Source organism: Cherax quadricarinatus, chromosome 81 (genome assembly GCF_038502225.1).
Source record: "Cherax quadricarinatus isolate ZL_2023a chromosome 81, ASM3850222v1, whole genome shotgun sequence".
NCBI lineage: Eukaryota > Metazoa > Arthropoda > Malacostraca > Decapoda > Parastacidae > Cherax > Cherax quadricarinatus.
Window position 1 is genome coordinate 17,790,754 of NC_091372.1, and position 14,654 is coordinate 17,805,407.

General features: G+C 46.1%; 1 protein-coding gene across 1 annotated transcript in view; it reads left to right on the forward strand.

Annotated features, from left to right (window-relative positions):
* Positions 1 to 14,654, forward strand: part of LOC128699918 (uncharacterized) — a 321,982-nt gene that overhangs the window by 78,565 nt on the left and 228,763 nt on the right. Inside the window, exon 4 of the mRNA XM_070102480.1 lies at positions 13,095 to 13,162. Coding sequence (XP_069958581.1) covers positions 13,095 to 13,162 — 68 coding nt within the window. The remainder of the gene's footprint in view (positions 1 to 13,094; positions 13,163 to 14,654) is intronic.

A 14,654-nucleotide genomic window follows, 5' to 3' on the forward strand; every position in this document is an offset into this window, starting at 1 on the left:
GGCTACCACATCTCATATTTATGTTTATTCTACTGAGGAGTGTATTTTTTATTTTTTTTTTTATTATCACACTGGCCGATTCCCACCAAGGCAGGGTGGCCCGAAAAAGAAGAACTTTCACCATCATTCACTCCATCACTGTCTTGCCAGAAGGGTGCTTTACACTACAGTTTTTAAACTGCAACATTAACACCCCTCCTTCAGAGTGCAGGCACTGTACTTCCCATCTCCAGGACTCAAGTCCGGCCTGCCGGTTTCCCTGAATCCCTTCATAAATGTTACTTTGCTCACACTCCAACAGCACGTCAAGTATTAAAAACCATTTGTCTCCATTCACTCCTATCAAACACGCTCACGCATGCCTGCTGGAAGTCCAAGCCCCTCGCGCACAAAACTTCCTTTACCCCCTCCCTCCAACCCTTCCTAGGCCGACCCCTACCCCGCCTTCCTTCCACTACAGACTGATACACTCTTGAAGTCATTCTGTTTCGCTCCATTCTCTCTACATGTCCGAACCACCTCAACAACCCTTCCTCAGCCCTCTGGACAACAGTTTTGGTAATCCCACACCTCCTCCTAACTTCCAAACTACGAATTCTCTGCATTATATTCACACCACACATTGCCCTCAGACATGACATCTCCACTGCCTCCAGCCTTCTCCTCGCTGCAACATTCATCACCCACGCTTCACACCCATATAAGAGCGTTGGTAAAACTATACTCTCATACATTCCCCTCTTTGCCTCCAAGGACAAAGTTCTTTGTCTCCACAGACTCCTAAGTGCACCACTCACTCTTTTTCCCTCATCAATTCTATGATTCACCTCATCTTTCATAGACCCATCCGCTGACACGTCCACTCCCAAATATCTGAATACGTTCACCTCCTCCATACTCTCTCCCTCCAATCTGATATTCAATCTTTCATCACCTAATCTTTTTGTTATCCTCATAACCTTACTCTTTCCTGTATTCACCTTTAATTTTCTTCTTTTGCACCCCCTACCAAATTCATCCACCAATCTCTGCAGCTTCTCTTCAGAATCTCCCAAGAGCACAGTGTCATCAGCAAAGAGCAGCTGTGACAACTCCCACTTTGTGTGTGATTCTTTATCTTTTAACTCCACGCCTCTTGCCAAGACCCTCGCATTTACTTCTCTTACAACCCCATCTATAAATATATTAAACAACCACGGTGACATCACACATCCTTGTCTAAGGCCTACTTTTACTGGGAAAAAATTTCCCTCCTTCCTACATACTCTAACTTGAGCCTCACTATCCTCGTAAAAACTCTTCACTGCTTTCAGTAACCTACCTCCTACACCATACATTTTTATATGTTATGTATCGTGTTTATTATATAATTTTATAAAAATATCATAGATAGATTAATGAAAATATGTATATTAACCCTTTCAGGGTTTTTGACCTACTAGTACGGCTTACGCACCAGGGTTTTTGACGTACTAGTACGCCTAAATTCTAGCGCCCTCAAATCTAGTGAGAGAAAGCTGGTAGGCCTACATATGAAAGAATGGATCTATGTGGTCAGTGTGTGCAGTATAAAAAAAAAACCTGCAGCACACAGTGCGTAATGAGAAAAAAAAAGCCTTGACAGTGTTTTTGGTTTAAAACAGCGACTTCGCTGATGCGTAAACATCGTCGAGACTGCTAACTTCGCGAGGGTATAATTCTCTAAGTTTTCCATTAAATTTCATACTTTGGTGTCATTATGATTGGGAAAAGATTCTCTATCTTTTCATAAGAAAAAATAATTTTTTTTTTTGAAAATATGGCAACCCTGAGAACAAGTCTGGGAGAGGGCCTATCGACCCTGAAAGGGTTAACATAATATATGACATTTAATGAGCCTTGGTGATTATTATTATCATTATTAATTTGGCATCTCAAGACATAAGACACTCTTACTGGAGAGCTCAGCCGGCATTGGTGGAGTGTGGATGTGTCTTCCGAAGGCTCCTCAGTGGTTTGTTGGTGGTGTAGGCCCTGTTTAGGCTCTGTTTCATCGTCTTTCTTTTCTTGTGTGCTTGTGTTGTCATTGTTTTCTCCATCACTCAGTGTTGTGTGGCCTATTTATGGGGGGTTCGACTGAGATGTCATTCGCCCCCATGGGGGGAACCCCCCTCTGGTCCCTACTCAGTTGACAACTGTTTCACTACTGCCGGACCAAGATATGGCTAGTGTGCCCCCTACTGGGATAAACAAACAGGCTCCTTGAGGTTGATGACAGTGCCATACCCCTGTCTAGCCCAAAATGCCAACCCACCACTTGTCCAGACTATGCTCCTTCTCAAATTACTCCAGACGTGATGGTGGTTCTTGTGCATCCTAAAGATGGGGATACGCCCTTCACCAATCCACGGGACGTCACTAACGCCATCAGTGGATCTTTCGGCAAGGCTTGCATAGATGGGGGCGTCCAGCAACTCGGTAGGGGTGCAGCCCTAAAGCTTCGGCTGCATCGTAAGTCTTTTCTGGCTAGAAACTTGCCACTAAATGCCATTAATGTACTGGGTAAGTGGAATGTTGTCTACTGGGAGGTCTGCTCCTCAGTCCTTGCCGCCGGCTGTTGTTACGGCAGAATTGGACTGATTTCTGCATCCCTCTCAGATGAGGAGATCCACTCTGAATTGGTTTACGGTGGGGGTGATGACTTAGGTTTATGGGAGGTTTGGAGCCTCTCGAATCATCCTGCCCCCATCTCGTATGGTTCATGTATGTTTCTCGGGTGCTCTCCCGATATTTGTGACTTTTGGCAATCTAAGGTTTCCTGTTCTTCCATATACTTTTCCTTTACTCCGGTGTCGGAAATGTTTCCTTTTTGGGCATAGAGAGTTGTCCTGCTGTGGTAAGGTAAGATGTGCGAACTGCAGTGGGTTTCACCCAGTCGTTAAAGATGGCATTACTTGTACCTGCCCGGCTTCGTGCTACTTCTGTAAAGGGAACCACAAGGTTACGTCCCGGTCTTGCCTGGCATATCGCCAGGCTCTTGATTTGGCAAATTCAGCCAGGGCTCAGTCTCTTTCGCTTAATGAATGTAACTCCTGCTTGCAGTCCACAAAGCCAGTCACAGTCCATCAGCCCCTACCTCCTTCCCCTCCAGTGCCCCCCACTAAGGGAGTCTCCCCAGCACCAACACGACCAGGGCACCTGCACTCCGCAGCTGTGAGGGCTAATATCCCTGTTACAAATCGGTTTGGGGCTCTTGCAGACCTCTCCCTTTAGAGGATTCTCCACCCCCCAGGGCAACATCAACTCAGGGTGTCCTTGGACCTGGCTTCCATTGTGGAAGTTATTGCCCATGCCCCTCCTCGTCCACAATGCACATCCTCCTGTCGAAGTGGTGCAGTTTCCAAATCGACTCGATGCTCAGTACCCCATCCAGTTCAGGTGGACATCATACCTGACCCGGAGCCTCCCGTCTCGCAGCTGACTCCTCCCCCCCAATTCTCCTCAACCCCAGCCTCGGCTTGTCTCTACTCCAGGACCCTTCATGTCTGAAGGTCCCGCTTTTTCACTCTCGCCTGCCTGAGCTTTATTCCTTCATCCTTTTCTCCTTCTGATGGAGGAGGTGCTACATTTCTACCTCCAGGGCACCTCTTTTGTGACTGCATGTCTCTCGGTTCTCCCTTGCCTTATTGGGCTGCTTAGTTCACACACGTGAATCATTCTCACTCTGTTTTTCTTCTTTGGAATGCACGTTCTGTACTGGGGAAGCTTCCGGACCTTCAGAGGTATCTGGCTGAGGTACAGCCACTGGTGGTGGGTCTCTCTGAGACATGGCTACATCCTCGACATTCTCGTTGGATGCCTGGATTTACCGTTTACCATAGGGATCACCTCGCAGGGAGTGGTGGTGGCCTAGCTCTTGCATGCAACTGGCTCCAGAGTACGACCCTCTCTCTCCATGCCTATGAGAGTAGAGTGTTGGAAACTCTGGCTGTGAGAGTTGCCTTGGGCACTCAGTGGTGCAACATACTCCTGATCTATAATCCGGGCAGGTCGGTTACACAAAGTGAATTTACCTATTACTTTGGGCAACTCTGTGGTTCTATGCTTGTGTTAGGAGACTTTAACGCAAGGCACGAGTTTTGGGGGCTATCCATTTCTTTGGGATCGGTGAATCCCACAGGTAGGGCCCTGTTCCAAACCCTCCTCGCATCTCACCTTTCATTACACACACCACCAGGTTTGGAGACTAGAGTGAATCCTTATACCGGGCGAGTTTCTACCCTGGATCTCGTTCTTGGGTGTGAGTGTTTTACTACAGCTGCTGTTACTGTAGGTCCCTTCATGGGGAGTGATCATCTTCCAGTCCTTACTTCTACAAATGAAGCCTTAGCAGTGCCAGTGACGGCAGTTCGTTCACGGTGGAAAACCACCCAGGCTGGTTGGACAAACTATAACTGGGTCCTCGCTGATAACGGCCTGCCTCAGGACCCCTCGCTGGACGAGGCTGTCGCATCTCTTCAAGGGTCCATGCTTGAGGCGGGCTCGCGTTCATTCTATCTTTCTGGGAGCTTCTCCCATTCATGCCCCAGGGTTCCGTGGTGGAATAATGAGTGCCTCCGAGCAGTGAAGGCACATCGGACAATGTAGGCACGGTGGCGGCGCCAACCCTCTCGGACTCAGCAGTTGGCTTACCGAAGGGCAGATGCTCTTTGTCGGCAAACCGTCCTCCAAGTGAAACGTGCATCCTGGGCTTTATTCTGTTCTTCTCTTTCTTTTCGCCCCTCTGCCAGTCAGGCATGGGGTTTTTTCCACTCCATGTTGGGATCACGTTCTGTAAGTACTTTTCCCCTGCTGGGGGAAGGAGCAGCTCCACTCTTAGCCCAGGACAAGGCTGAGTCATTTGCAAATTTCTTCAGTCCTATGTTTTCTCCTCCTCCTCCTCTACCCTCTAAGGTGATCAAATGGGGCCCTTGGCCACCTGCTGTACCTGAGGTTCACTTCCAGGTGCTGGTGTCTCCCTTTAGCTCCCATGAACTGCAGCAGGCACTTTCCCAACTTTCTTCCCACTCTTCTCCTGGGGAGGATAACTTACCTTATTCATACTACATCTACCTCCCTCCTGTACAGAAGCTATGCTGGAGGTTTTCAATACCAGCTGGTCTGCGGGTGTCTTCCCTGATGTGTGGAAGCGCTCTCTTCTGATTCCGATTCTAAAGCCGGGCAAGGATGATACCCAACCGAGCTATTACCGGCCCATTGCTTTACTGCCCTGCTTGGGTAAGGTGCTGGAATGACTGGTGGCTACCCATCTCTCTTGGTGGACTGAGGAACATAGCCTCCTGCCTGATAACCAGAGTGGCTTCCGAGAAGGTCGATCCACCCTCGACCCTTTGCTTCAATTTACACTGCTCGTACACACTTCATTTGAATGCCGGGAGTTCCTTTTGGCTGCATTTTTGGATCTACGCAGAGCATTTGATTCTACATCACACACAGCAATTGTTTTCAAGCTGGCCCGCATGGGGCTGACAGGAGATCCCCTCTGCTGGATGCGCAACTTTTTGCAAGGGAAGACCTTTCGTGTTGCAGTGGGTGGCGCTTTGTCCTCACCCCGTCCTGTATACCGGGGAGTGCCCCAGGGATCTGTTCTTACCCCACTCCTTTTCTCTGTCTTATTGTCAGATCTCCCTTCCATCCAGGGAGTACATACCCTGGTATATGCGGATGATGTGGCCCTTATGTGCAGTGCCCCGGCTTTACTGACAGTGTAGGAAGCACTTCAGCGGGCCCTGCAACGCATAACACCATGGGCCGCCACCTGGGGGTTTGGAGGTTAGTGACACTAAGTCCAAGCTCTTATGCTTTACTAGACGCTGACTCCCCACTCTTCCATCAGTCTCATTGAATCAGACGCCAATTCCTTTGGTCTCCTCTCATCGTTGGTTGGGAGTCACCTTAGAGGCACCATTCTTGACATGGAAGAAACACATAGTGGCTTTCCACTTCTCGTGTGCACGTCGCACTGCACTTATGCGCTGGATCTCTGGCACCAAGTGGGGGGCAGATCGAGACCTTCTCTTTAGGTTCTATACAGCTACGATGGGGATGCCCGGGCGTTGTGCATGTGTCTTAATTTCATCCTGTCGGTATTATATACAATTCTTGTACTATTACTACTACTACTACCACCTCTTCCTGCCTATATATAGACGTCCTGCTCCACCTTTGTTATTGTGACTTTGTCAATGGTCCAAGTCGGACCGAAACGTCGTCGTAAGCTTCTCTCTTTTATGTGCGGGTTATTTGTGTATTGTTCCAGTCACGGTATTGTGCCTTTTTGTTATTTATTTACAGCTATGGTTCGCAGTAAGCTAACTTATGCGAGTGAGGCATATGGCTCGGCTTCTTCCTCCTCTCTTCATCGCTTAGACATTCTCCAGAATTCAGCCATCCATAGTATGCTGGGGGCATTCCCCTCTATCCCCATCGCAGCCTTTGAGGCAGAGTCGGGGATAGTCCCTCTCTCGTCGGTGAGTACAGTGAGGAACTGTTTACGATTCCATCATATGGGCTCTCTGCCTTGTACTCACCCCTGCCGCCTCTCTCCACAGATGTGGGAGACAGCCTCTGTCCCCCCACATTTGGTTCAGCCTTCCTTTGTAGCCAGGGCCCAGTGTTCCTTGACCTACCTTATACTTCCTGCGCTTGTGATGACTCCCTCCCCTCTCCGCTCTCCGGTACCCCCCTGGCTGGACCTGACGTGATACATTCACCTGGATTGGCACTACAGGAACAGGGAACCCCCCTCAGTTAGTTGCACTTCTCTTTGAAGAGTTTCGCTCTGTTACATATGGCTCTTCGTTCTCCGTCTACACTGATGGCTCAGCATGGATCTCCCCCCCTTTCCACATCCTCTGTGGCCTTATTCGCTAATCTCTCCCTGTGTCAAACCTGGCGGTTGGACCCTGCTCATTCTGTTCTGGCAGGGGAGCTCTTCGTCATTCACCAGGCTCTGGCTTTTGTCCTAAATCACATTCCCCCACAACCATTGGTTCTCTTCTCTGATTCCCAATCCTCCCTGGCACTTTTGTGCTCTGCCCGTCCACGGTCACTGCGCGTCCTCATTCGTTGGACACAATCTCTCCTTCTGCGCTTCTTGCGGAGCCCAGGTTGGAGCATCTCCCTTCAGTGGGTACCCGCCCATGTTGAAATCTGGGGCAATGAAGTGGCAGATCGGGTGGCCTCCCTCACGCACACACTTCCTACTATTACCCCTCTTGTCTTGGGCCACAGTGATTTCACAAGGGCTGTTTGGAAGGGAATCCGCCATCAATGGCAAGAGGGCCTGGCACACTCCCCTCTTCGGCGTTGGGCTCCATCCGAACTTTTAATGGCCCCTGCCCTTGGGTTCGCCATCCCAACCGCTCGGTGGACATTGCACTGACTCACCTTGGAGTCAGGCACTCACGACTGGTGGCTCATCTGTACCGCCTTCGGATGATGGACTCTCCGTACTGCCCATGGTGTCCCTCACAGCTTGAGACGGTGGAACACTTCCTGCTGTGGTGCCCACATTATCACTCTGCACGGACTACTCTCCATGTGGCCTTGTGCAAGCTTGGGGTGCACACTTTCACTCTGCCTGTCCTTCTCAATGGGGAGGGGTTTCGCCCTCTGGACCGTCAGGAGATATTGGCCTGTACCTGCTCGTTCTTGCTGGCTTCAGGGCGTATCAGGAACATATGATACACAGTTATTAGTCAAAACATTCTTCCACTTCGGTTGAAGTCCCCTCTCCTAGCACTGGATGGCCGGGCTCGATACGGCGTATGCTATCTGTGGCCCTGAAACCCAACAGAAGAAGAAGAAGAAGAGGACTCTTACTGATTTTAATGTGTACCTGCATGCCAGCACAGTGTGTAAGTTTATTTAGGTACAGGTATACATAAGTATAATTATCAGAGTATATATAAAATATGAAATAACTTTTAAAAACACTTGAAATTTTGGAGCTTCCGGACATAACGGAGAGACATAGTGCTTACTGATCTCACATAGAATGTAAACAAACTGGGTGGGGTGCCGTGACTGTATTAAAAAGTCAGGTGGGAGGAGCCGCATAGAGAGTTTTGGTCATAATTTGAAATGATCGTATTAGCGGAACACCGTAAAATGAAATGCTGTAAAGCGGGGCACTACTGTATATATATAGTATATATACAGTGGAACCTCTAGTTACGAGTTTAATCCATTCCATGACCTTGCTCGCATCTGGATTTGCTCATTTGCAGAGTCAATTTTCCTCATCTAAATTAATTGAAATGGAATTAATTTGTTCCAGTGGAATTCCAGGCACGAGAAAATACTTTAATAATTTTCTTAATATCAACTCTACAGCTTATTTATCTATCACAATTCATGTAATATGACATAATAAACAATATTAATAACATAGAAACATGATATATACACTAGAATGAATAAAATACATGTCATTAGGTATGTGGCTAGTGGTGGTGACAGCAGCCATTGTTGTTGGGGTTTATAGGGCCACCACAGCGGCCATTCCTTCTCCTGACTACATGTGTAGAGAACCTAGGATAACCCAAAAAAGTCAGTCAGAGTGACTTATAAGTGCTACACTCTTAATGCTTCACTTTATTGCTGCTACACTCTTAATGCTACACTTTGCCACTGCTGCTTCATGTTGTCTGCCACTGCTGCTTCATGTTGTCTGCCACTGCTGCTTCATGTTGTCTGTCACTGCTGCTTCATGTTGTCTGCCACTGCTGCTTCATGTTGTCTGCCACTGCTACCTCATGTTGTCTGTCACTGCTGCCTCATGTTGTCTGTCACTGCTGCTTCATGATGTCTGCCACTGCTACCTTATGATGTCTGCCACTGCTGCTTCATGTTGTCTGTCACTGCTGCCTCATGTTGTCTGTCACTGCTGCTTCATGTTGTCTGCCACTGCTGCTTCATGTTGTCTGTCACTGCTGCTTCATGATGTCTGCCACTGCTACCTTATGATGTCTGCCACTGCTGCTTCATGTTGTCTGTCACTGCTGCCTCATGTTGTCTGCCACTGCTGCTTCATGTTGTCTGCCACTGCTGCTTCATGTTGTCTGCCACTGCTGCTTCATGTTGTCTACCACTGCTGCTTCATGTTGTCTACCACTGCTGCTTCATGATGTCTACCACTGCTGCTTCATGTTGTTTGTCACTGCTGCTTCATGTTGTCTACCACTGCTGCTTCATGTTGTCTACCACTGCTGCTTCATGATGTCTACCACTGCTGCTTCATGATGTCTGCCACTGCTGCTTCATGTTGTCTACCACTGCTGCTTCATGTTGTCTACCACTGCTGCTTCATGATGTCTACCACTGCTGCTTCATGTTGTTTGTCACTGCTGCTTCATGTTGTCTACCACTGCTGCTTCATGATGTCTACCACTGCTGCTTCATGTTGTTTGTCACTGCTACATCATGATGTCTACCACTGATGTCGCCAAAGAATCAAACATTTCTGTTATTTTCAGCTCAATTTCAAGATACTTTTCATCATGAAACCAATTAAAATCATATTTATTTTTGTTGTATATCTTCCATTCTATCACAAGGGACCAAATAAAACAAGAATACAACCATAAAAACCATACGAAAATACGTATACCGCTAAGGGGACGCTAATGGCTGAGAAGTGAACTCCGTTATTTATGGTTCGATTTCTTTCATTTTTGGTGTTCGTTAAGAAGCATCTTTTCATCATACATTGCCTAAGTTTCAATAAGATAGTCCAAAAAACAACTGAGATCTAATTCCCTAGATCAAGAGCCTCCCTCACCAGTGTCAATTAACCTCCCTTGAGGCCTGCTCGCATCTGGAAAATTTGCTCGCGTCTGGGAGCAAAAAATCGACCGAGCAGCTGCTGGTATCTGGAAAAACTTGCACGTGGATGCACTCGTAAGTAGAGGTTCCACTGTATATATGCGTGTGTGTGTGTGTGTGTGTGTGTGTGTGTGTGTGTGTGTGTGTGTGTGTGTGTGTGTGTGTGTGTTTTAAAACATTGGCCGTTTCCCACCAAGGCAGGGTGACCCAAAAAGAAAGAAAAAAAACTTTCATCATCATTCAACACTTTCACCATCACTCGTACATAATCACTGTCTTTGCAGAGGCACTCAGATACAACAGTTTAGATGTCCCTCCAAACTGCCAATATCCCAAACTCCTTTATAGTGCAGGCATTGTACTACCCATTTCCAGCACTCAAGCTCGGGTAACTGGTTTCCCTGAATCCCTTCACAAAATATTACCCTGCTTTCACTCCAACAGCTTGTCAGGTCCCAAAAACCATTCGTCTCCATTCACTTCTATCTAACATGCTCACACACGCTTGCTGGAAATCCAAGCTCCATGCCCACAAAACCTCCTTTACCTCCTCCCTCCAACCTTTTCGAGGACGACCCCTTACCTTTGATATACCTTTAAAGAATTTCGAGAGTATATCTACTCTCTGAGCCCGGCTATGGGCCAGGCTCGTCTGGTGCTCGCCTGGTCAACCAGGCTGTTGCTGCTGGAGGCCCACTGCCCCACATATCCATCACAGCCTGGTTGATCTGGCACCTGGTGAAGATACTTGTCTAGTTTCCTCTTGAAGGCTTCAACACTTGTTCCAACAGTGTTTCTGATATCTTCTGGTAAGATGTTGAAAAGTCTGGGACCCCGGATGTTGATACAGTGTTCCCTTATTGTCCCCACTGCACCCCTGCTCCTCACTGGGTTTATTTTACACTTCCTCCCATATCTCTCACTCCAATATGTTATGGCAGTGTGCAGATTTGGGACCAAGCCCTCGAGTACCTTCCAGGTATATATTATCATGTACCTCTCTCTCCTCCACTCCAGTGAGTACATGTTCAAGACTTGCAGGCACTCCCAGTAGTTTAGGTGCTTTACTGGCTCAATGTGAGCTGTAAATGATCTCTGTATTTGTTCCAGCTCCGATATTTCTCCTGCCCTGAACGGGGCCGTCAGCACTGAGCAATATTCTAAGTGAGGGAGCACTAGTGATTTGAAGAGTGTCACCATCGGCATTGTTTCCCTTGTTTTGAAAGTTTTCAATACCCACCCAGTCATCTTCCTGGCTGTCGTGATCTTTGTCTTGTTATGGTCTTTAAAAGAAAGGTCCACTGACATAAATATTCCTAGGTGTTTTACGTGTTCCTTACGTTCTATTTGGTGACCCTCATGAGTTTTGTATATAGTGCTCCTTTTGAGTTCTTCATTCTTTCCATACCTAAGCAGCTGGAACTTATCACCATTGAACATCATGTTGTTTTCCACTGCCCACTGGAAACCCCAGTTTATGTCTTCCTGTACTTTTTCAGTGTCCTCTACCGTACTGACTTTCATGCTTATTTTAGTGTCATCTGCAAATGATGATACAAAAAGTGTGCCGGGTGTTTTTGTCTATGTCTGCTATGAGGATGAGGAACAGCAGAGGTGCCAGGACAGTGCCTTGGGGCACTGAGCTTTTGACCTCACTGATGCTGGATCTTGCCCTGTTCACTACTACTTTTTGTGTTGTGTGTGTTAGGAAACCAAAAATCCATCTGCCCACCTTCCCCGTAATGCCAATGGCCTTCATTTTGTGCGCTATCACTCCATGATCGCATTTGTCAAGCGCCTTTGCAAAATCTGTGTAAATCACATCTTCATTTTGGTCGTCTTCCAGTGCCTCCGTAATTCTGTCATAATGGTTCAGCAGCTGTGACAGACATGATCGTCCTGCTCTAAAATCATGCTTGTTCGGGTTATGTTGGTTGTGCTGGTCCATGAAATTTGTAACCTGCCGTCTCATCACTCTTTTGAAGATTTTTATGATGTGAGAGGTTAGGGCTACTGGTCTAATTTTTAGCTAGTGCTCTACTGCCTCCCTTGTGCAAAGGAGCTATGTCTGCACTCTTTAAGGCCTCCAGTATTTCACCTAGATCTAAGCTCTTTCTCCAAAGAATACTGAGGGCTCGTGCTAGTGGTACTTTGCACTTCTTTATAAATAGAGCATTCCATGAATCTGGTCCAGGTGCTGTGCTGAGTGAGTGGGCATGTTTTCCATATCTTTTTCGAAATCTATGGGATTTGTACTAATGTCAGTTAGTTGGTCTGTGTGGCCTTCTTCCAGAGTGAAAAATATTTCTGCATTTTCTACCTTGCTGTCATTTAGTGGGTTGCTGAACACCGACTCATACTGTTCTTTTAGGATTTCACTCATTTCCTGTTCATCGTCGGTATATGAATCTCCTCTCAGTAGTGGTCCAATTCTACAGGTAGTTCTTAGCTTGGATTTTGCGTAGGAATAGAAATATTTTGGGTTTCTTGCAATGTCCTGTATGGCCTTTTGTTCCCTTTGTACTTCTTCTGTGAGGTATGACATCCTAAGTTTTTGCTCTAATTCAGTGATCTCTCTGCTAAGTCTATCTTTCCTCTGTTGTAGCATATTTGTGTTTTTAAGCAGTTCAGTAGCCTGTTTTCTTCTGTACCGTCTCCTATGCTCTCTCTCTATATCTGATCTTCCTCTGGGTTTCCTCAATGTTATGTTTCATACATACTTTTTATGCTTCTGTATTCAGCTTCTCTAGGCACTGGTGGGGATTTAGGTTGCTCATGTCTGATTCCCAGGGTATGTCTGATAGCTCTTGGTTTAGTTTTTCCCAGTTAATTCTATGGTTGTTAAAATTAAACTTTCTGAACAAATGCTACAGATTTATATGCTTTCCAAATCATTCTACGTTGTTCCATTCTCTCTAAATGACCAAACCACCTCAACAACCCCTCGTCAGCTCTCTGACTAATGCTTTTAGTAACTCCACACCTCCTCCTAATTTCCACACTATGAATTTTCTGCATAATATTTACACCACACATTGTTGCCCTTAGACAGGACATCTCCACTGCCTCCAGCTGCCTCCTCGCTGCAGCATTTACAGCCCAAGCTGCACACACACATAAGAGTGTTGGTACCACTATACTCTCATACATTCCCTTCTTTGCCTCTATGAATATGTTATCCATAATATATATTATGTTTATTAAAATTACCCACTACATATTTTCAGGTCTTGTGTATGGTGATGATTTTGAAATAAAAGAAGACTTATCCAGCCGTATGGTGTTTGAGTGTAAGGTAAAGTACTGGCGTTTGTAACTCAGTTTCAATTAAAGCACTTACTTGATTTATGGTATACTTGGGAAAATAGTACTGTCTGTTATATAGTACTACTGAGTAAGATGCATGTGCAGCACATTGGTCTACATTGATGAGATGTTTTGCCTGCTCAGCTAGCTTCTCCAGTCAAGAAGTTGTAGATGTAAGATGACATTGATGAAAGCTATGGAGCTGAATACACTGGTAGGGACTGACTACCCCAAACTTCTTCAAAGCTAAGGAATTGATCACCTCATATCTACACCTCTGCTTCTATTGTCTCCTCTGCATTTTGACTGCAGAAGCCTGCTGAACAGGTGAAATGTGTCATCAATGAAGTTACGAAACTTGCACATTTGTCTTACTCAGCTGCATAAAATATATTAGAGATAGAGGTACTGTACTTTATGGATGATTTATCAGTGGACAAGGTGATGTGCATGTGTCCCAGTCCTTTATTGTTTTTACACTTGTCTGCTGAGTGACCAAGTCCTTTCCTCTCAAAACTGCCTTCACACCCTTCGTTCACTTCTTTCCAGGATATCCCTTGCACTTCCATATATCCTAGATTTATATACCCTCTTGAGCAACCTACCTTGCATCTCTTATAAAAGTTCAGACCATCTTGTCAGTTAGCATTTGGGGCACCCTGCCTACACTACAATTGATCTCACTAATGTACAGACACTGTCAAAAAGTTCCTGGACTTAAATTTTTGTGCACTTCCTGGGTGAAATATGGCAATGGCATAGATTATGCTGCACAGTACGCTCCTTTGTGAAGTAGTATGATGAGTCTCAGTGCAGTCAGTCAGTTCGTTGAGGTTAGGTGGCTACTTTGTTATGTTGATACATTGTTGCAATTTTTTGTTTAACAAAATGAAATTTTTAAAAGAAGGAATGTGTGTGTGTGTGTGTGTGTGTGTGTGTGTGTGTGTGTGTGTGTGTGTGTGTGTGTGTGTGTGTGTGTGTGAGAAATTCTGTTTCAAGCAAGCTTTGTTGCCAAAGTAAGCATTTGGCAACAAAGCAGTGGGTCAGACACAATGTTTTGGATGATTTTCTCAATTCAAAACAGGATGAACATCAAGATAATGAATGTTCTTGTTCATCGACATTAAAAACACACGCCACCATTGAAAAGTGAGGATGGCTATCCATGAAGATTGTCGTCAGAGTATCCTGGACATTGCAAGTGCTGTGGGAATTTCATTTTGGTTGTGTCATAGCGTTTTGACTGAAAATTTGAACGTGAGGCTGGTGTCTGTGAAATTTGTTCCCTTCTTGCTGACTCATGACCAGAAAGATCATTATTTTTTGGTCAGAAACAACATGGCATTAGTCCCCTATCCTCCCTGTTTCCCAGCTCTAGCCCCCAATAACTTCTTTCTCTCCCCTTCCCCAAACAGTGGTATTCAAGAACAGCATTTCAACGATGTGGTGGAGATTCAAGTAAAATTTCATGTTATGCCTGA